At 49.4% G+C, this 22,632-nt stretch overlaps 1 protein-coding gene across 2 annotated transcripts in view; it reads right to left on the reverse strand.

Annotated features, from left to right (window-relative positions):
- Nucleotides 1-22,632, reverse strand: part of LOC125282542 (protein Shroom2-like) — a 137,194-nt gene that overhangs the window by 60,616 nt on the left and 53,946 nt on the right. For both annotated transcript variants that reach the window (XM_048217545.2, XM_048217544.2), the window contains exon 2: nucleotides 13,284-13,435. In XM_048217545.2, coding sequence (XP_048073502.1) covers nucleotides 13,284-13,435 — 152 coding nt within the window. The remainder of the gene's footprint in view (nucleotides 1-13,283; nucleotides 13,436-22,632) is intronic.

The raw sequence follows: 22,632 nt of genomic DNA on the forward strand, positions 1-22,632 counted from the left end.
CCTCTCCCACTCCCCCTGCTGTGTTCCCTCTCGCTGGCTGTCTCTCTGTCACACAAATAAATAAAATCTTAAAAAAAAAAAAAAAACCACACAGAAAGAGCTCAAAACGAGCCTCGATGGGTACTTGACAGAGAGCAAACATTCTTTCAAGCAGGCAAAAACATTCAAGGATATTACACGATAAAGAATATTAAAGAAATCTGAGGGGCACCCGGGTGGCTCAGTCAGTTAAGCGTCTGCGTTCAGTTCAGGTCATGATCTCAGGGTCCTGGGATCGAGTCCTGCTTCTCCCTCTGCCCCTTCCCCCAGCTCATGCTCTGTCTCTAATAAATAAAATCTTAAAAAAAAAGAAAAAAAGAAATTTGAAAAGCATTTATAATATAAATCTCCTGACAACTCATAATTAATGAAGAAAAATATCTGAGTGGCAAAATGTGGAATGTGTTGACTTCAGGAATTTCCCCATGAACGAAAGCATAGAACAGGCAAATTCATCACAGCACAGAAGTAAAGGGACTGAAAACCCAACTGTACCTCATAGAGTTTCTCAGAATCCTCGTAAGAAAGGTTCTGGCCATGAGAATTTCATTTTCAGATGTCTTTTTCTGTGCTATCATATCCACAATGTCTTTCATCTTCCTTTATAGTTAATGAAGGGAAGAAACTATACGGAGAGCAGAGGCGAAGGGAAACAAATAAAAAAAAAGAGGCTAGGAAAGGAAAATGCTTCGTCTTTTGTGGTAACATGTTTCAACCCTGCAACTGGCAACACTGGGGTACAGGCTGGCTTACTGGGAGAGCAGTGTTCCAAGTGTAAACATGTTTCCTCCTTTTAAAAAAGATAATACACACAGATGCACATCTATTTCAAGACGACATAGTCAACAAGTACACTATGAATTAAGGGCTTTGGAAAAAAAAAAAAAAAGAGCAGGGCGCTTGGGTGGCTCAGTCGGTAAAGCGTCTGCCTTCGGCTCAGGTCATGATCTCAGGGTCCTGGGATCGAGTCCTGCATCGGGCTCCCTGCTCAGCAGGGAGTCAGCTTCTCCCTCTGCCTCTGCCCCTCTTCCCTGCTCATGTGCAGTCTCCCTCAAATAAATAAAATCTTTAAAAAAATTAAAAATTAAAAAAAAAACAACAAACGGTAACGCAGTGACATGGTTATAGCTGTAAGCTATAAACGAGGATCCCATGGCCACTGGGCACAGTGATGTTTTCCTAGAATGTATGAGCTTTCGCCAGGTCCTCTGAACCTCCTAGTGCATAATAAATGTACTTGGCAAGGTTCCAGCTCCTTTGTGTTTGTCAGCCCCTCTGGTTGCCTGAAACGCCTGGATTCGTGTTGATAAGGGAGAGGAGGATGTGGGGCACCCGCGTGTTCGTCAGTCCCGACCATGTGAGGATGCTGGACAGGAGGGCTCTGGGGACCGAGCGCTCTGGCGCCACCTAGTGTGCCACACAGTCACTGTCCCTCTGGCTCCGTTTCACCCAGACCCAGCGGCAACAGAAACGGGAGCAGATTTAACAGCCTCATTTTCACTGGATCGTGGGGCTTCTTTTCACACAAGGCACACACTCGGGTGGCTTTTTTTTTTAAAATATTTTATTTATTTATTTGACAGACAGAGAGACAGCATAAGTAGGGGGAGCAGCAGGCAGAGGCAGAGGGAGAAGCTTGACTCCCTGCTGAGCAGGGAGCCCGATGCAGGACTCGATCCCAGGACCCTGAGATCATGACCTGAGCTGAAGGCAGACGCTTCACCGCCAGAGCCACCCAGGCGGCCCTCGGAGCACGAGACCCCAGTGACGGCCTGGGTGAAAGCACCATGCCACCCTCGGTTCCTACTGCCGCACCCTTTCTGCTGGCAGGGCCGTGAGCACTGCAAGTGAGTAAACGCCCAGCCGGCATGCAGCTCACCACCGCCATGAATGCCTGTGCAGCTCACCCCAGAGATGCCCGAGGTCCTGCTTCTGTGCAGGGCGGCGTGCGCAGGGGTGCAGCAGACAAGGACCAGCAATGCCCCACACTGTGCATGGAGCCCCACAATCCCAGGACTACCGGAAATGGGGTTCGGCCCACAGTCATACTGTACTATGGTCATCCCAGCATATAGGGAAGAAATCCTTTCTATCCAAATGCATACTGACGTTTGGAATCCTTACAATGCATGCTTATTGTGGAAAATACGGAACACGGGGTGCATGGGTGGCTCAGTTGGTGAAGCATCTGCCTTTGGCTCAGGTCGTGATCCCAGGGTCCTGGGATAGAGCCCTGTGTGTTGGGCTCCCTGCTCAGTGGGGAGTCAGCTTCTCTCTCTGCCCTTCCCTCTACTTGTGGTCTATCATTCCTTCTATCTCAAATAAATAAATTAAATCTTAAAAAAAAAAAGAAGATACAAAACATTTTAAAATGAAGAAGCCACTAAGAAGAGAGAGGAAAGTAAGCCATGACCTAGAGATAACCACAAGTAACCTGTGTGCGTTTCCCCCCATCTGTTTCTAGACAATCTCGATAATCCTGCAGACGTGGCAGGTCCATTTCCTTCTGTAGCCCACCTGCTTCTGTGAGCATTCCCCCATGACACCGCTGTCCCTCTTCCAAAATGTAATCTCTCATCGGTGCTTAATGTTCCTTTCATATAAATATCGAAAAGCCACAGTATTGACTATGAACATTTTCTGGTACTCCAGATAAAATTATTCATCCTAATGAGGGTCCCCCTGAAGCCTTTCCCACAAATTATGCACCAAGATTAATCAAAAGTTACGTTAATTTTTAAAGTAATTTTATATGCTAGGTAGTGTTTGGGGGAGTTTTGGAAGGACAGGGTTTAGACTACAAATACGAAAAATACAGGCGATCACTGAAAATTAAGAACAAATCTAGACATCGGAAATCCTTCTAAAAAAGGAATTACTAAAATAAATGCTTCAATAAAATGTTTATCATTCTCATAAAGAACAGAATCCCTTCCTCCCCCTGCCACAAATGTCACATAAGTGCTGGTTATTTTCATAACCTTTTAGAATGAAGCCAACGGGCACTGCCTCACAAGAGAAAGAGAGTGTGTGCTTGGTCACTATGGGCTCCATCGGCCTGACGGGACCAGACCCACCGGCTGGGAGGCCAGGGGCCCTGGCTCTGGGTGCACACTGTGATGGGCGTGTGGGCTTTCAGGCAACACTGGGGTTGGGAAAGACTCATGGGGTGGGGGGGAATCAACAGTCATGCGTTGGGAGTATCTCAGAGAAAAGAGTCAGGGGGCCTGAAGTGGGAAAAGGCCTGGATTTGGAGAAAGGCTGGGCTGGACTGTAAAAATGGTCCTCAGGGAGCCCTCAAGTGCATGGGACAAGCCCTGTGCAGAGGGCCCCTAGAATTCAAGGAGGGGAGGAGGTACAGGCCAGTCGGGGGTAAGGAGCCTGTGCTAGAGAGGGCAAGTGCAAGCAACCTTCTTACTCCTCCCAAAGGACCAAAGGAAAGAGAGAAAAGGTACCACTCTGCAAACACAAAATGAACCTCGCTCTGACCTTGCCACTTTCTGTTCCTGCCAAGCCTAGGGAGGACTATGTCCTGACCAGCCTCGCCCTCTGCTCATCTATCTACCTCCTGCCAGATCTCCCTGCAACTCTGCTCTGGACAGCTCTTGCTCTCACTCCAGGGTCTTCAACTGCTCCCAGCTGCCACAGAAGGAAGCCCAAGCTCCCACGTTCTCAGGCATCTAGCCAAGCTGTTGTTTGGAGGGTGCCCCTGGGCCAGCAGCACGGGCATCAGCTGGGCAGAGCCGTGGGCGGGCTTATGTGTTGCATGCACGTGCCTTCCTGGCACGTTCAGATGCCAACCCAGGTCCTGCACTCTCTGCCTCCAGCGACCTCCCCCTGCACGCCTTTGGGTTGCATCCCCTCTGCCGCTGTCTTTAGGAGGCTCTGGTACCGCAGATGCAGGACCAGATTTGCGGCTCAGCCCTGGCTCAGCCTTCGCAGGACAGTTCAACGGCCTACCCTCAAGAAAGACTCTGCTGAGAGCTGCTTCCGTTCCTCTTGACATCTGTTGGCTCAGCACTTGTCAGAGCAGTCCCCGTGCACACGTACGAGCAGGCTCAGCAGCCACCTAGCTCCCGAGGGGTGTGACCTTCACCATTTGCCTGCAGTGCTTCTAACACGTTACATGAACGTACGCAGCACTCGAGACACGGCACACGGTTCCTTTCCCGGGCAGCGGCGAGATGACACACCGCTGTGGACGGGGATGCCATGCTGGCTTCAATCTACAGTCCTTCGGGACAAGGGTCAGACAGCTCCTGCTTTTATACATGACGACAATTCAGATAAAAATCCCCTAACGGCCTAAGTAGCTGAAACAGATACAAGACAGCAAAGCTGCACTTTGAACAGATGCCAGGCTGAGACGCAGTATTCCCACAGGATGAAAGCACCAGGGCTCCCGTCCACGAGGCCGGGGCAGCCCGCACCCCTCCCCTAGCAAGGGCGAGGGCGCGTTTCTTATTTCAGCCTGTGGAGATGCCCCTGAGCGTGTCAGCTCAAAACACGATGTGGAAACGTCACATCAAGAACCCAGGCAGGGGGCGCCTGGGTGGCACAGCGGTTAAGCGTCTGCCTTCGGCTCAGGGCGTGATCCCGGCGTTGTGGGATTGAGCCCCACATCAGGCTCCTCTGCTATGAGCCTGCTTCTTCCTCTCCCACTCCCCCTGCTTGTGTTCCCTCTCACGCTGGCTGTCTCTATCTCTGTCAAATAAATAAATAAAATCTTAAAAAAAAAAAAAAAAAAGAACCCAGGCAGAACTGGAACAGACGCAAATGATGGCTTTATCTCGTAACTTTTGTCATCTTCATGTCAATAAACCTATTCATGTCAGAAAAAAGGAAAAAGAGGGGCGCCTGGGTGGCACAGCAGTTGGGCGTCTGCCTTCGGCTCAGGGCGTGATCCCGGCGATCTGGGATCGAGCCCCACATCAGGCTCTTCTGCTATGAGCCTGCTTCTTCCTCTCCCACTCCCCCTGCTTGTGTTCCCTCTCTCGTTGGCTGTCTCTATTTCTGTCGAATAAATAAATAAAATCTTTAAAAAAAAAAAAAAGAAAAAAAGAAAAAAGGAAAAAGATAGACTATCTCACCCGAGTTCACAGTGCATATCCCCACTGACGAACACGCGGGTACGTCCCCCTCAGTATTGTAAAAGGGCACCAACTCAACTTCCTGGTTACGTGTCAACAAAACGGATTTTTGGGCGAAGACACTCAAGACACTCAAATGTGCAACCATTAATAAAAGTAATTATAAATAGCTCTAAGGATTAGCAACAGGGCTGGTAAGTCATATATAGAAGAAACGAAGATAAGTAAGACGTTCTCTGCAGGTCTTAACATACTACAAACTTTCATCGATGTTTTCAGGCTAAGTTTTATAAACACCACTTACATGCTTTACAACGAAAAAAATCTTAACTTTTCACCACTTTCTACTTCACTGAGAAGATGAAATGTTTCACATAACTGGAAATTCATCTGATCAAATGGCTCAAGCCGTAAATAAGCCTAAATTTGAATGAACAGAAGCAACTTTTCTCTTTTTCTCCTGATTTTACTCAATAAAAACAACAATGGAAAATAGCCCAAAGAAGTCAGGATGTCTGTCCAGTATAAATCTCTGGGTCTAGTCTGTTTAACAAGAAATAAGCATGTAGCAAATAGCCACGATCCCTGAAAAGCTCAAAACAGAAACTTCTCCCCTGACACTTGAGCAAATGCCTACAGACCACCCACCCAAAGCACAGGATTTCAGGATACCTGCCAACATCCCCACTAAAGCACACAGCGTCTGCCAAAACACGCACAGTTTCTGTCCCAGGAAGAGCTCCTGGGAGGGGAAGGTAGGAGGGACACAACCTGCCGACATCCTAGCCATCCCTGTCCTCTTGCTGCATCGTTGCATGAAGCTGCTTCCGAGACCATCTGTGCTAATCAGTGTCAGGACTGCGTGCAGACCACCTGTTCAGGGACAGCTCCAAGGATCCAGGAGCAGAGGGGAGCACAGCACAATACAGGCTCAGGGCAAAATTCGCTGCAACTGAGTGACATTCAGAAAACGATGCACGTCGCAAGGAATTTGCTCCTAGCAAGCACGGCTGCGGTCACTGGATCTGAAACCCCCTTTCTTCAAATATGTAACTATGCCCACAGCCCGGCTAACCCTCCCAGCCTCCTGCAAAGAACCTCTTTCCTTGGGTGTTAATCTCCTGCATGCAAGCTTAGTGGAGGTAATTAGAGTCACAAAGGGTTTAGCGCCGCCAGCAAAGAGGCAAAAAATCGCATACATCAACCCTATTGATAATCTGGCCCTGGCAAAACTGCTTGTGACAGTTTTGAGTCTCGGTTGACAGTAAGACGAAGGTTGAGGTGGGCAGGTGGACTTCAGTGCAAGCAAAACTAGTATTACCATATAGATTTGAAAGAAAAGCTGAAAGAGCAATTGCAAGCTTTCCAAAATAACAAATGGCAGGATATTTAAATTTTCCGCAGGCTATCTGAAGTTATACGTACTTCTGGGGAGCTGAACCTATGGTAATTGGCCCCCGAAGTGAGAAAGATGGGGGACCGTGTCCCAGCACTCGTCACGCCGAGCTTTCAGCACGCACTTTATAGACGCAGACAGCAACAGCCTTAATCCAGCTCTGAGCGAGACGCTCGCCCTCCGAGACACACTGCGCACACCAGGCGGACCTTCCGCACCTCTCCAACAGCCAAGGCTTGTCGACTCGGCTACGTGGATCAGGAAAATGCCACCAGTGACCCAGTTTCTGGGCTTACTTCACCTTCTCCAAGCACATTTGCTGAAGCCACTGCGGCTGCCCAGCCAAAGAGCCTGGGGCTGTCTGTGCAAACACCAGCACAGGACCCCCTGCAGTGCCCATCAACCCTTCAGGGTGGGGCCTAGACAGCCAGGAGAACCCTGCCAATGACAGCCTTGCCGATGACAGCCGTGCACAGACACATTTGAAAGAGATGACCACATCCGCCCTGAACTTTCCTGCGAGTGGCACCTCCTTGCCAAGGTAAGGTAGAGCCACCGAGTAGCCAGGAGCAAAGGACAAGGCAAGAACTTTCCGCTCGGCCTCTCCTCCCGGTCCAACAGGTCATGTGCGTCCTGGGCAGGTGCCCCCTGCTGCCCTTCCACGTGTCACTGGTGGCGGAGAGCACCTGGGCACCGTGCACGAGGACATATGTGCACTTGGGGGGACCGCAGTTATAGTTCTTTGTTTCCAGCTGACACACTCTGGGAGAAGGGAAGCGCTTGCTCTCGTTTGTCTGGGAAAGAAACTTCACCTGGGAGAGAGAAAGATCTGTGCACGGCTCCCAGTGCGTCACCTTCCCGGCCCCAAGTGACCACAAGATATGCGCCGCACGCATCCCCTGAAACAGGACGCCATGGCTTTGTCCCCCTGGCCCACGGCAATGCTCTCCTGATTGCTGGGTCCCCTGCTCACCTCACACACTGAAATAAAACTGGCCTACGTGGAAAAGAGGGAACAGCGGGGCGCCTGGGGGGGCGCGGTCAGCTGGGTTCCCCACTCTTGGTTTCGGCTCAAGTCGTGGTCTCGGGGTCGTGGCATCGAACCCCGCGTCGAACTCCGCGCTCAGCACAGAGTCTGCTTGGGACTCGGCTGTCCCACTTCCTCTGCCCCTCCCCCCAAAATGAGTAAATAAATCTTAAAAAAAGATAGATAGCAGCAATCACTAGCAGGAAGGAGTCAGTACATGAACCACCACTTCATTTTATTTATAAAACTGTGGGCAGGGAGGGGCGCCTGAGTGGCTCCGTCGGTTAAGCATCACACTCTTTTCTTTTTTTTTTTTTTTAAAGATTTTATTTATTTATTCATTCGACAGAGATAGAGACAGCCAGCGAGAGAGGGAACACAAGCAGGGGGAGTGGGAGAGGAAGAAGAAGCCTCATAGCGGAAGAGCCTGATGTGGGGCTCGATCCCATAACGCTAGGATCACGCCCTGAGCTGAAGGCAGACGCTTAACCGCTGTGCCACCCAGGCGCCCCTAAGCATCACACTCTTGATCTCAGCTCAGGTCTTGACCTCAGGGTCCTGAGTTCAAGTCCCATGTTGGGCTCCATGCTGGGTTTGGATGTACTTAAAACAAAAACAAAAGAAAACAACAAAAAACCCCAAAGACTATGGCTATGGGTTTTACACAGAGGTCCATATCCCGTTCCCATAACCTCCCAGGGTCCCCAGACCTACGCTGGCCACTGCCAGTGTTTTTCATAAACAGCACCCCTTCTCCGGGCACCCGAGGAGACAGCAGCGAGTAGAACCACGTTAAATAAGGGCTGCACAAGCTCACTGGTCATTTGGCGGCGCTCCTGCGTAGGGCACACAGGAATTGCATGTGCTTGCGGCTCGGTCTATGAATAAAGTGCAGAGTGCCTTTTTATAAACTGGCCACTTTCTTCTTTTTTTGAACAGTACACGATCTATTCTGGAGCTCTGCATAAAATGCTAGAGAATGCTAACTGACGTGTGAGACAGAAATGTGATTCGTGGTAGCCTGGGGATGGACAAAGAGGAGAAAGGCAGGGTTTAAGCAGAGATTTAAATTCAGACAGAGAAGAATACATGTTACCCATTTCAGAGAAATCGTTTTAAAAGTACATCGGTGCCTCCGTAATAAGAAAGATCTAGAAACTCAGTTTGACGTTTCAGTGCTCCTTACTCCGCGTCTTCAGGATTTTATAGCAGTAATTCTCCAGGTGCTGGGTGACAGCTACAGACCCTAAGATTAACTAATTAACCAGGTTAGACAATTTCATTCATGTTTCTGAACAAAGCACCATTTCACACTTTTTTCTATTAGGCAAAAATAATACCCACATAGAGTATTAAAAATTAATCTAGGGGTATCTGGGTGGCTCAGCTGGTGAAGCGTCTGCCTTCAGCTCAGGTCATGATCCCACATCGGATTCCTTGTTCAGTGGAGCCTGCTTCACCCTCTCCCTCTGCTGTGGCCCGTTCGCTCATCCTCTCTCAAATAAATAAATAAAATGTTTTAAAAAAATTAATCCAAAGTTATTTTTTTTAAAGATTTTATTTATTTATTTGACAAAGAGAGAGACAGCCAGCGAGAGAGGGAACACAAGCAGGGGGAGTGGGAGAGGAAGAAACAGGCTCCCAGCAGAGAAGCCTGATGTGGGGCTCGATCCCAGAACGCTGGGATCACACCCTGAGCCGAAGGCAGACACTTAATGACTGCGCCACCCAGGTGCCCCCAAAGTTATTTAAAAAAATTTCACAATACCTGCTATTAGAAGTATTTTCAAATTTACACGGTGTTATATGTCAAATACATTAAAAAAAACCCAACATAAATAAAAGTACATTTGCAAAAAATAAAAGTGAACAAACTGCTTCGTTTGCTTTTGTATCTTGTTATATATATTGCTTAAAACACGAATTCCCATCTACACTGGATAATTATTCTGAGCAGCCCTCATTTAAAGAAAACTAGACGGGGCACTTGGGTGGCCCAGTTGGTGAAGCATCTGCCTTCAGCTCAGGTCATGGTCCCAGGGTCCTGGGTTCAAGCCCCGTGTCAATCTCCCTGTTCAGTGGGGAGTCTGCTTCTCCGTCTATCCCTCTCCCCTCTTGTGCTCTCTCTCTCTCAAATAAAAAATGAGATCTTTAAAAAAAAAATTAAAACTGGATATACAGAATGTAGAACTGGGGTTCTACACAGTGGCTCCCATAAGTCGCTCACGGCTTTGAAAAGTCCGATCCCTCTCCAGAAGACCCTTGTAGATACCTCGTCCGCTGCATCAGCTAGCAGGCCCCACGGGCCTTCTCCCTGACCCTCTACTGACCAGTCCTCCGTGGCACAAACACTTTCTTTGAACAGAATTTCGTTTATTTTTCTTTCCTTAAAAGATGTTCCTCTAATTCAAAAAAAGCTTCTACCCATATGGAATGATGCCTGACTTCAGTCATAACGACAAATGCCCGTTTCAACAATGAAGCCATGTTTCACCTGTCACATTCACGCAGAGAACAGAAGCAAACTGAAACTATCTGCTAGAGTGGATGTGAGCCTGAAACGTGGTCTGAGGACCGTGGAGGGGGCTGTTACGACGTACGGTGCACAGGCCTTCTGATCCAGGTCCCCCGGGCGGGAAGTGGACCGTCACGATCTACACATTGCGCAGGTATGCAGACGCGGGGACAGACACCCCACGCCGCAGCGCGGTGTGTCAGATGCACTCGCCACAAGCTCCAGAAAGTCCGTCTCTAGAGGCTCTGTAACACAGCAGAGGACCCAGACCGTGCAGCACCGTGCGGTCCTGACGAGAAATCCGCAGCCAGAGCTCAGCACGCTCAACACGCAACAACGCCCGCAGATACAGACGTAAACACGCGAGCACATACCTAACTCAAGGGAGCAGCCCAAGAGACCGCAGGCACAATGTGGCTCTCTGCAGACGCGCAACGGGGGTGTGAGGAAACTGCTCCCCAACTCCCTTCTGAACACGGGCGTTCTACTAACCGTGCCCACACACTACTTTAAGAACCAAACAGGAACGCCCAGGTGGCTCAGTCGGTTGAGCGTCGGCCTTCGGCTCAGGTCATGATCCCAGGGTCCTGGGATCGAGTCCCGCATCGCACTCCTTGCTCAGTGGGGAGTCTGCTTCTCCCTCTCCCTCTGTGATCTCTCTCGCTCTCGTTCTCTCTCAAATAAATAAATGAAATATTTTTAAAAAAAGAAAAAAAAAGGACCTAAACAAATGAAGAGTAAAAAGTTAGCCTTAGAGTATGTTGGAACCAGCATTCAAACACCCACCCTTCTCAGGGTCATTCTTTTTGTCTTGATCACAGAGCGATAAATAAATGTCCTTTGGGACATTGCCTGGAACAGAACATGATGCCACAGTGGATGGTTTCCTGGGGACCAGACGTCCTGCCGACTCCTAGGAACACAGGCACACAGAACCCCAAAGGCTTCTCCCCTTTAAAAATGCAACAAGCTCAGTAGTTCTTATTGTTAGACAAGTTATATGCTACTTAAAGGTACACTTAAAAATGGTTCCCAGGGTATCGCTTCTCGGCCTTTTGGCTAAGATCAAGTGTAAAAATGGTTCCCAGGGTAAATATTATGCTGTGTGTACTGTACCAGAATATTTTTGAGAATTAAAACTGTAAGAATGGTGGGGAGGGGCGTCTGGGTGGCTCAGTAGGTTATGTGTCTGACTCTTGATTTTTGTCTCAGGCCGTGATCTCAGGGTCCTCGGATCCAGCCCCATGACATGCTTCCTGCTCAGCCGGGAGTCTGTTTCAGGATCCTCTTTCTTTCTCCCTTTGTCCCCCTCCCCCTCACTCTCTGTAAGAAATACATAAATCTTGGGGCGCCTGGGTGGCTCAGTCATTAAGCGTCTGCCTTCGGCTCAGGGCGTGATTCCACGGTCCTGGGATCAAGCCCCACATCGGGCTCCTCCACTGGGAGCCTGCTTCTTCCTTTCCCACTCCCCTTGCTTGTGTTCCCTCTCTTGCTGTCTCTCTCTCTCTGTCAAATAAATAAATAAAATCTTAAAAAAAAAAAAAAAGAAATACATAAATCTTAAAAAAAGAAAAAAAAAGCAACCCTGTATGAATGGGACAGACACAGCTCTTTGCACTCAGCTGGACCTCGTGGGGCGTCTTCCATGTCAGCAAAGGCAGACACCATAGGTAACAGCAGCACTTTTCACTCCGGATGGTCTCTAACTCAGGTCAGTAACTTCCCTTTGCTGAGTATCTGGGATCCCGGGAACAAAAACTGTGCGTCCAAGATATGCCTTCCGGAACACGCTGCCAAACTACCCACCAGAACGTCTGTCTAATCTGTACCCTAACTGGCAGTATGTCGAATACTGCTTCTTCCTCCACTACCTCACCAACAATGGGCCTTGCTACTATTAAATCTCTGCCAACTTGACGGTCAAAACCTAGCGTCTCGTTTCCAAGTAAACCTGCAGATTCGTATGGGACACCAAGCAGGGCAACCCAACTCAGCCTGGGGGCCGGTGAGCACTCCCAGAGACAGCGGATAACGCCCAGCTCGCCTCTGTGGACCCAGCTTCCGTTCCCATCATCATCTCAGCACCATTTCCCGCAGAGCCCTGTGTGAACACACACCCTGCCTTAGCAAGGTCATTAACGGGACCGCAGACGAGTAACTGTACAAATGACAGCCCCTCTCCTACCTCAGCCTCTCCACAGGGCTTCCCAACTGCCATCTGAGTTTATTTTTACCATTCACAAAGAGGATGGCCTGTACCACTTAGATGTGAGGTTGCTAGTTCAGTGTGGCAACGCATTAGAGTTTTTTCTGCCCTGTTTTTGAGCCTCCTCCTTGGATATGGTTTGAGTCAAAAAAAAAAAAAAAAAAGAGTAAATAAAGTCCTTTCAGAAGAGGACTTCAAGTATGTATTAAAAACTGAAGTAAATGTTTGACTCTATTTAAAAAAATTTACAGCCAAGTTTGCAAAGATTGTACTAATTGTATCAAAAAAACGGGACACACACACACACACACACACACACACACGCAAACACTTTACTATGAATTAGCCAACCTACAAAATGCAAGGTGGAGAAATAGTCCCATACGAAGACAACAAATCCCAAGTACCTTTACGGGGCTCCAGGAGTACTGTGCTAGCTCCTGGGTCCAAAAGCATCACATTCCTAATCCCGCTTTTCTAACCTCTTAAGGTCCTCCAAACTTCCATCGGCAATCTGATTTCTAGGAACAGGCAGCTTGCTCCCCTGCAGATCACAGGCCAGCCCTGGAAACTTAAGGTCTGGGTGCAGTCACGCCCTAATTTAGCATAAAAAATGCAAACGCAGAAAGAAGCCTGCCACCTTGTGGAAACAGTAGGAACAACACTTCATTTGGAACCTGAGCCCAGCTCTCTGCTAATGATTTACATACCGCTGAAGAGAAGAGACTTCAAATTCACTTCATAAATCACATGAACAATCCGTAGCAATACAAGGAGGCATCTTTTAAGTTTTTGATGCTGGATTCATCCTTGGCCAAGAGATATAACTGTATGTGTGCACACGCTTCATCCTTGGCCAAGAAATAGAATTTTAGGTGCACACACACCCCCCCCGCCCCCGCAAGTTCAAATTGGGATTGCTTGCAGGGACACAGACCAGCCAAGCCGCTTCACATTCTGTTTTTTCACTCACTTATCTTTGTAAAGATGGCATGAGGCATGGGTCTTACCTTTTCACCACCAGCTTCAGGGTTTTATGAGACCCCTTCACCAGGCAAATCGCTTCCTGTCTAAACCCCGAGAGACCAATGTCGTTGATGCCGACGATCTCGTCCCCAGCCAGTAACTTGTCCACCTCCGCAGCTTTACTTCCCTCTTCAATCTGGAACAGAGAAGCACGTCTCATGAGCTTCTAAACCCACAGGTTCCAGGACGGGCTCTGGGATCAGCCTGGACCCCTCCGGGGCCCTGAGGCTGCACTGATTCTTACTTGGGATGGCCTCTGCAGGGGCAGATGAGGGCTACCATTCACCAAGGGAACAGAAAAGAGCATGAGTGCTCAGAAACAGTCACAACCCGAAACAGCGAATCCAAAGATACGGGTTTGCCTTCTGGATCTCCTTCATCCCAACACTAAGGACGGATTCCGTTATTCACTACTTCTCATAACATTAATCCCATACTTAGATGTTTGTAACTGCTTGATTGAGACAGAATTCAAATACCACAAAGCTCACCCATATAAATGTACAACTGAATGGCTACTTAGTACACTCACAGAACTGTGCAAGCATCACGTCCCGTTTCAGGACACTTCCCTAAGCCTAGAAGAAACCTGGTAGCTGTGGGCAGTCACTTCCCGATCCCCTCCAGCCCCAGCACCCACTAGCCTACTACCTGTCTATATGTATTCGTCTGTACTGGACAGTTCACATAAAAAGAATCCTACAGGACACCTGGGCGGCTCAGTCGGTGAAGCGTCTGCTTTCGGCTCAGGTCATGATCCCAGGGTCCTGCGATCGAGTCCCGCATTGGGCTCCTTGCTCAGCAGGGAGCCTGCTTCTTCCTCGGCCCCTCTTCCTCGTCCCCCATGCTTGCTCTCTCTCTCTTGCAAAAATAAAGAAATAAAATCTCAAAAAAAAAAAAAAAAAAAAAGAACCCTACAACATGTGACATTTTGTGACTGACTTCTTTCACTCAGCATAATATTTCAAAGCTCATCCATGTGGTAGCTCCTGTCAGAACCTGATTCCTTTTTATGGCTGAATGATATTCCGTCGTATGGAATACCACGTTTCATTTCTCCATTCGTCAGCTGCTGGATACTGGAGTTTTTCCTTTCCGGCTATTATGCTGCTACGAACACGGGTGTTCAAGTTTCTGTGTGAGCATGCGTCTTCATTTCCCGTGGGTCTGCACCTAGCAATGACGCTGCTGGGTCACAGAGTGAGTGTGGTGAGGGCTCGAGGAGCTGTCAGGCTGTCCCCTAGCGCTGCACAATTTTACAGGCCATCTGCGTACGAATGCTCCAATTCCTCCACATCCCTAACACTTAACAACTTCTTTGATTACAGCCCTAATAGACTATGCCACACCGTGCATATTATGGCATTCATGACTCTGTGCTACACACGTATGTATGAACACGTCCTGACTCATGAAAAGCTTGAATGTTGCCCATTTGATAACTTTAATCCTGAGACATCTTGAGCTTTAATCCTAGTTTTTCTGATACACGAATGATCGACTCAGCAGCAACTAACCCACCCCGCTTTCTGTACTAGTGCTTGGCACGCTGTGGCCCATGAGCTAAACCCAGCCAGCTGCCCTTTTTTTTTTTTCCCAGTAAATAACATTTTACTGGAATACAACCACACCCACTTGTTTACCTACTGCTACAGGACAGAACTGAGCATTCTGGCCCACAAAGCCAAAAATATTTACTACTTGGCTTGTTACAAAAACAAGTTTGCCAACCCCGAAGTTATACGAAAAAGCTATTATCTTTACAAACTGCTAGGAAAACTAGCGAGAAAAGTTTAACGGTTACGAGCCTATCTGTGTACAGTTTACAAGTTCACGGCTCGACTGTTTGCCATGGCTAAGCTAAGAATTACTTCCAAAGCCCTCACAAGGTGCTAGAGCAGTACATTTTCCCTCTGTAGCTAAAAAGCTGGGTACTAAGCGACTGATGATGCCTCGGTTCTGCAAATGCATGGTATTTCCCCAAAACCTCCACCTAGATCCAAGGCAGCTGAACTCTTCGGTTCACAAAGCAATTATTCATTGCAAGTCAACACCATCAACAAAACTAAATGACTACTCCTCACTGAATGGATTGCTTCATATTTTTGTTAATAACTGGTTTCAAAAGTCTAGACAATTTTATCCCAACGTAATAACAGACAGATTCTAAGTAAGTTTCCACCCGCCCAAGATTACAGCCTCGGCCATGTCGTGGCAAGGTGCAGGTAACACGCGGTGGAGAGCGTGGGTTTTGACGTGCCCCATGGGAGAGGCCAAGGGGCCTCCTGGTGGAGGGGGCAGTGGGCAGCTGGCAGCGGGAGGACAGCTCCCAGGGACAGGTGGCCTACACATGGAGAGACCCCCGGCACAAGATATTTAAGGACGAGAGGGGTGGGGAGACTGAAGGATACTACCTAAACGGAAGACAGAGCCACGGGCAGAGAACCACAGAGAAGGAAACCCTGGGTCCCCAGTAATTAGAGCTTTGGCAGAACAGGGGCCAGTGAAAGGGCAGGGGATAAAGGAGGAAGCGTGAGCGTCGAAGAAGCCGCCATCACCACCGCCACCATCAGAGTGCACACTGCCAAGGAGGGCGGGCGAAGCTGGTGGGGTAGGGAAAGCCCCAGGGGACGCTTACCAACGCTCCAGCTGGGGTCACTACCTGGGTCCACAGCACCTGCCCCCCACACAGGGACCTGAGGGCTGCAGCTCTCTAGGCAGGTGGCAGTCCTTCCAGGAGCGCCTGGATCCGTTTCATCTCCTCCCTCCCCGCTTCCCAAGCATCGAGTATAATACGATTATAAGGGCAAAATCTAGAACACAGCAAGAAGGCATGCAGGCCGTAACTTAGGTCTGCACCTAGTAACTACTGCCTAAATACTAGCAGTTAAATGCTTTGGTGGGGTGAGTGAGTACGAAAAGGCCATCACATGGGGGAGTTCAGAGTTGGTATTTACTCTTTAATAGGTAGCTATTGAGCAAGTACTGTGCACACACAACTTGGTAGATCGTGTGGGAGACGGTGGGTCTTGCAAGGTGGAGTTCCTGCTCTGAGGACATTTCTAGGCTTCAGAGACCAACGCTTCTCAAACTGTAATGTGCAGACAAATCTCCCAGGGTTTAAAATGCAGATCTGATCAGCAGGTCCAGGGTAGGGCCTGAGCTTTTGCGTTTTTAAAAAATATTTTATTTATTTGAGACAGAGAGGGAGAGTGCATGTACACAGAAGAGGGAGAGGGAGAAGCAGACCCCCCACTGAGCAGGGAGCCGAATGCAGGGCTCGATCCCAGGACCGTGGGATCATGACCTGAGCCGAAGGCAGACGCTTCACCCACTGAGCCACCCAGGTGCCCTGGCCTGTATTTTGAATGGTTTCAGAAATGCACATTTACAAAGTACGAATCATTCCATCACCGATTTCTCAGGACAGAATTTTGTTTTCAGGGGGCGCCTGGGTGGCGCAGTCGTTAAGCATGTGCCTTCGGCTCAGGGCGTGATCCCAGCGTTCTGGGATTGAGCTCCACATGGGGCTCCTCCGCTGAGAGCCTGCTTCTTCCTCCCCCACTCCCCCTGCTTGTGTTCCCTCTCTCGCTGGCTGTCTCTCTCTCTGTCAAATAAATAAATAAAATCTTAAAAAAAAAAAAAGAATTTTGTTTTCACCTGTCAACGGTTATGCATTCCAAGTGGAAACAACTCAAATGCCCATGAAGAAGTAAACGCATAACGAAAATGTGGTCCATCCATACAATGGAATGTAGGTCAGCCTTAAAAAGAAAGGATGTTCTGACACCTGCTACCACATGGATGGACCTTGAGGACGTGACATGCAGTGAAATATGCCACCACAGAAAGACAGGGACTGTGTGATTCATATGGGGGACCTAGAAGAGGCCAATTCACAGAGACAGCACACAGAATAAAGGTCAGCAGGGGCTGGGGGAGTGGGCATTATGGTTTGGTGGGTACAGAATTTCAGTTTGGGAAGATGGAACCTTTGGAACAACGGTTAATGGTTGCAGTATGCGAATTTCGTATCATGGAGCGCACTCTTGAAAGTGGTTAAAATGGTCAAGTTCTGTGTTATGTACATTTAGAGTAATCACACATTCCTGAGTATCTAACGACAAGAGGATTCTGACCCGCTACAAGCGTGAGCGGCAGGGTCCTCCCTACCATGACTGCCACCGAATTGGGGTATCACAAGACAGTCTTGAGGGAAAACCACTAGGATGAACGCCCTGCAGGGTCGTAGGGCAGCTGAAGGCAGCACGCCCTGGAGGGGACACATCACGGGGTGCGGCTCGGCTCCCGCTGGGTGGGTTTTTCAGTCTCATCCCCACAAACCCCTCCATGAACAAACTCTGTGAGACTCTTGGGAGACACTGTCATCTAGTCTGGCCTCACCACAAAGATCTTGTGATGCCTTCTCACCGGTGAAGACTCCTAAAGTTTGTCCTCTATAAATGAGGACTGCATTGCAAAACAACCTTCTGCCTGGTCCTGACCACACTCCACCTACACTTCCCAGAAAATGACGGGTCTGGGTTTGGGAGATAAAGTAGCTGGGTTTTTAACCACCCCTTGGCTTCCCTGCCAGGAGAAAGCTTCTCTTTGAAATTTATTGTGCTTACAGGGAAAGTAGCCATAAAACAAAAAGCAGCAGTGAACACTTCCATTCTATACTCCCCCACCGCCCCCAAACATCTCCCCTTAGGTGGGATTCATTAGGCTTCAACGTGCTGAAGAATACAGCAGATGTGCGCGCTCCCCTGGACGATAGGGACGCTGGGGACCAGGATCTGACAGTGCATCACACGTGCGGCATCGACCACTCGGTCACGGCGCGGGGCACTGTTACCCAGCCGAGGCAGCTGCCGAACGTCTGTGGGACACCGGGGCCACCCGCAGGGCAGTTCCGGCCGCCAGCAGTCGGGAAAAGGTCCTGAGGTCCCTGGCTCCAACTCAGAAAAGTCCCCGTGCAAAGTGGCAGGCAGGCAGGCAGAGACAAATCCTTCCATGCCCACGCTGCAGGCCCATGTGCCACGCCCTTCCCACACACAGAATGAAAGCCCCAAGTGCCCACGCCAGGCCACATACTCCACACCTTGAGTTATCAACCTGCATTCCATGTGGCGGACTCACGGCCGCAGGCCCAGGGAAGACTCAGATGTCCCACCATGTGCAGAACGTCTTATCCTTCTTAGGGAAATGTTCTGGCCGGATACACCAGGGAGGGAAACAGTTAAGGAGAGTCTTTTTGGAACACAGTTTCCGTACTTCAGTGAAGGGGCGTAACAGATGATAGAGAATGAAGGCCCACCGAGGCAAACGAGTCGAGTCTGGTGGCAGACCGAAACGCCTCTCGTCTAGTGCAGTGGGAATGCGAGGGGCAACGTTCACCTCTGTCTCAGGGGAGGAAATGAGGTTTCACAAATAGGAAGGGCCACAAACACAACTTGAAAGGAGGAGCGTGGATGGGGGAGGACATTCCAAAGTGGGGTCCTGACGTGAAGACAGGGGCAGAGGCAGGAAGCCCAGGCGCGTCCGAGGAATGTCAGCCTGGCAGGGTGTAAAGCTCTCACAAGGGAGTGTTTGAAGATAAGGCCAGAAGGGGGAAGATTAGGAACTTGACCTTGAATCAGAATCTGGACAATATCCTGTAGACAGTGGGGGCCCAGAGAAGGTAGGGCGTGGAAGCAGGGAAGTGACATTATTCAAGCAAATACTGCTGGAAGATTCATCTTGTAGGCAGACGCAAAATGAGTTTCTCCTGCCCAAGAATGAAACGGCAAGGACGAAGATCCTTGACTCCATCTTGGCACTGAATAGAAACAAGGGCTCCCAGCAACACAGGGCAGAGAACGAACGTGAGCAAGGACTCTAGAAGCTGTAAGGGAAGGCCTCACGATGTGGCTGGAGATGACGCGACAGACCAAAAGAAGAATGAGGCCAGTGGTGCCGAGGTGTTCAACTCCAGTAATTCAGAAAATCACAATGACCAGAGATAAAAATGAAAGAAGAACATTAAGACCAATATCCTATTTCAAAGGCCATGAATCACACCTGTGATTTATCAGTTCCATCTCAAGAATGCTTCACTGTCCAGACAACAGGCACTCCATGACAAAGCAATGGCTTCTGTTAGACAGGAAAATCCCCGAAGTTACTGCTTCAGCTTGCTTAATTTGAATATTTTACTCATTCTCCTCGAGCCCAGTTGCTTCAGAAAGGAAAGCTGACTCACCCAGGGGAAGTATCAAGTTGTGCAATAATCTGAGTGTGTATCTTTGGTAACAGAGAAGCCCATTGGAAACTGGAAACTTCCACCTAGATGTGTGGAGACTTTCACAAGTCATCATTACCAGCTCCCCGCTGCGGCGGGAGGAGCCATACCAGCCAGGCAGCCCAGCTTCCAGACGGCTCCTTCTCTCCAGCATCTTGGCACTGGCTGGCAGCCTCTCCAATGCCCAAGATTTTTGCCCAGAAGAAAGGGCAACTCAGGTAGATGGGTAGTGAGGGAGCCTCAGAGGAGATCCTCAAGTTGTCGGCTACCCCTGCTCCCGCTAAAGTGGAAACGAAGTAAAACCCTTCAAACAAAAAAGTGCCAACACAAGGGAAACCAGGCTGGAGGGGCTAACCAAGAAACTAAAGATCTACCTACAGGAAACGAAGAAACTAAAGCTTGAGGAGAGTCCAGCCTCTAGAGAAGGAGAAATGGAGGAAGACCAGTCTAAGATCATACCCCCGTGTCTTACTGGTGGGCCCTGTCTCCTAGGACAATCCAGAGGACGATCTCATTGCTATTCTGGAAATGTAAGCTTTTGAGTAGCCCTAGGAATATTTTCTTAAGATTAATTTATTTTAGAGAAAGTGTTCAATCCTGTGCAAGTGGGGGGAGGGGCAGAGGGGGAGACCGAGAGAGAGAACATCGAGCAGACTCTGTGCTAAGCAGAGAACCCTACACGGGGCTCAGTCTCACAACCTTGACATCACAGCCCGAGCTGAAACCAAGAGTCAGACACTCAACTGACTGAGGTACCCAGGTGCCCCTAGTTGGGGCTCTATGAATATTTTTAAGGTGGGAATGCCACCTCATCCAAGTTAGGTGTAAATGTTTGTTTGTTTAAGAGGTGAAATCATTTGCTGCCTCTTTTTTGGTACAACCAGACAAGAGTGCGATACTGAACCCCAGAAGGCTGTGGCTGTCTGGGGGTCAACTTGACATTCCATGGGTGGGGGAGCAGTTTTCATGGCCAATAAAAGCATACGACACGGCAATTTGGAGTCACGGTTGTGTATTTAATGTGTCCTGAACATTGGAGGTTGCTTCTATCCCCACATTTCCTGAAGAAAACCGTTCCCTGATCCTGGCTCTCACAGTCCCTGAGCACGCTAGTGCAGCTTCCCTCAACACTTTGTCAACGTGCCTTGAAAACCTGACAATCTGAACATGCATTAAGGAGAGTAAATTGTGAATTGTGAATGAGCGGGATCTGTGACTGAACAATTATCAACACAGAACATACTGGTACTCGATATCTTCTGAAGGAAAATCTGCCTCCACATTTTAAGCTCGAAAGTCACCAGAACAACAGTTCAGGAAAGAATCATAGACTACAGCTTTTTAGATCTTTGGTTATCTATGTTAAAAGGTGTACAAAATGAAATGTCCATGTACGCATCATCTAAACCGCCAATAAAATCTTAGTGGTGAAAGAAAAAACTCTTTTCCTCATAGATGAGAACCTAAATCAAAAAGCAAGAGAAAAGATAAAACAATGCCTCCCCAAAACTAAGCAAATAAACCACAGTGCACCTCATAGGCTTTGGACGCAAATGAGCAAACTGGTGTTTCGTTCAAGGCTTTCAGGAACATGAGGGTCTGCTCTGAAGATTTTCACATACTCCTTTTAGCCTCTCTAACAGGAATGTTTGTCACATGAGGCCCTATCACAAGGAAAGGCCGATGTGGCCCGGACAGAGGGACCACAGCAGCTGAAGGGACAGAGCTAGGCCGATGAGATGCATGGAAGGAAGAGGGGACTGGGTGATGAACCCGTGTTCTAAGGGGGCACATGGCCAACACAGATCTCTAGGGAAAAGTCCATCAGAAGAGCCAGATGAGATCTGGAGGCGGCAATTAGCAGCCAGGGGTCTAAACAGAAAAAGGGAGGACTGCTCACGGAGGAACAGGGAAGGGAGGGGGTTTGTATCAGGGAGGCCAGCTGGATGGCGTACCAGAGGAGCATTCATTCTGAGCCACGGCTCCACTGCCCGCCTGGGGCAGAGCAAGGCCTGAGGTATGCGCCTCCTCCAGACGAGGCAAAAGGTGTAGGGCATGAGGACTGCATTTGACCACATCATCACTGCACTCCAGGGAACACAGGCCTGTCTGTGAAAGGGTGTCTGGAAAGTGACATTCAGGGAGCATTTTCTGAACACCACCGTATGTCAGGGAGGTTACAAGCCAGGAGGAGAAACAAGGCTTTGTCAACGACTTATTCCAATGCTGCGGCCATTCGCCTAACGTGCCGCCTCGGCCCCAGATGCGCCCTTCACAGCCCCATGCGGAGACACTGCAGTGGGACCCTGTGCACATTCCCGCTCTGCTGGCTGGCCCCGCGATGAGCACAGTCAGCGGAGGGCGCGGAAGGGACACAGGAGGAGGACAGGCCTTCCCTTCGTAATTCCAGCCTGCTCTCCTCTCGGCCTGCTCCCGTGGACACGGCAGTCATGTGCAGCGCCCAGCAGCACGGTGGCTTCCTGGCAAGTTCCAGTGAGCCCCAGCAGCGTCACCCAAGTGCCTTCCCAGGAGGCATTTCCACAGGCACGTCACCAGCCCGGCCAGCTCCCCGGTGAGACTGCACAGCAGCGGGGGGCAGCCTGCGGCTGGCCAGCCCCGTGTGGCTCAGTGAATGTCCCCACGGTCAGTGGGCTGCAGGCACATCCGCTCCACGGAGCTCTGAGGCTCAGCCGGGAGGCATGGGCTGCTTCCTGAGCTCCCCCTTCCTCCGTCCTGGAGGCAGAGCTTGCTCGTTACAGCCCTGCTGTGTGTTCTTTAAGAGTTCCCTTTTTCCTGGGACAGGTAGGAGTGATTACTTGTGAATCTGACTAATTATCTGTTACTAGTTAATTTTTTGCACTGGGGCCCAGCAAACCGTTCTATAAAACGGAGCCATACAGTAATAAGTGTTTAAAGGTTGGTGGGCTTTACAGCCTACGGCGCGTGCTCCTCGTCGCACAACCGACAAGACAGAGACGGAATGCTGTGTTGGTATCTGGCCAACGTGCTGAATCCTGCTTCATAGGAGGCGTTTTCTGCTCAAGTTACGG

The sequence above is a fragment of the Ursus arctos genome, chromosome Y (genome assembly GCF_023065955.2).
Source record: "Ursus arctos isolate Adak ecotype North America chromosome Y, UrsArc2.0, whole genome shotgun sequence".
Classification (NCBI taxonomy): Eukaryota; Metazoa; Chordata; class Mammalia; order Carnivora; family Ursidae; genus Ursus; species Ursus arctos.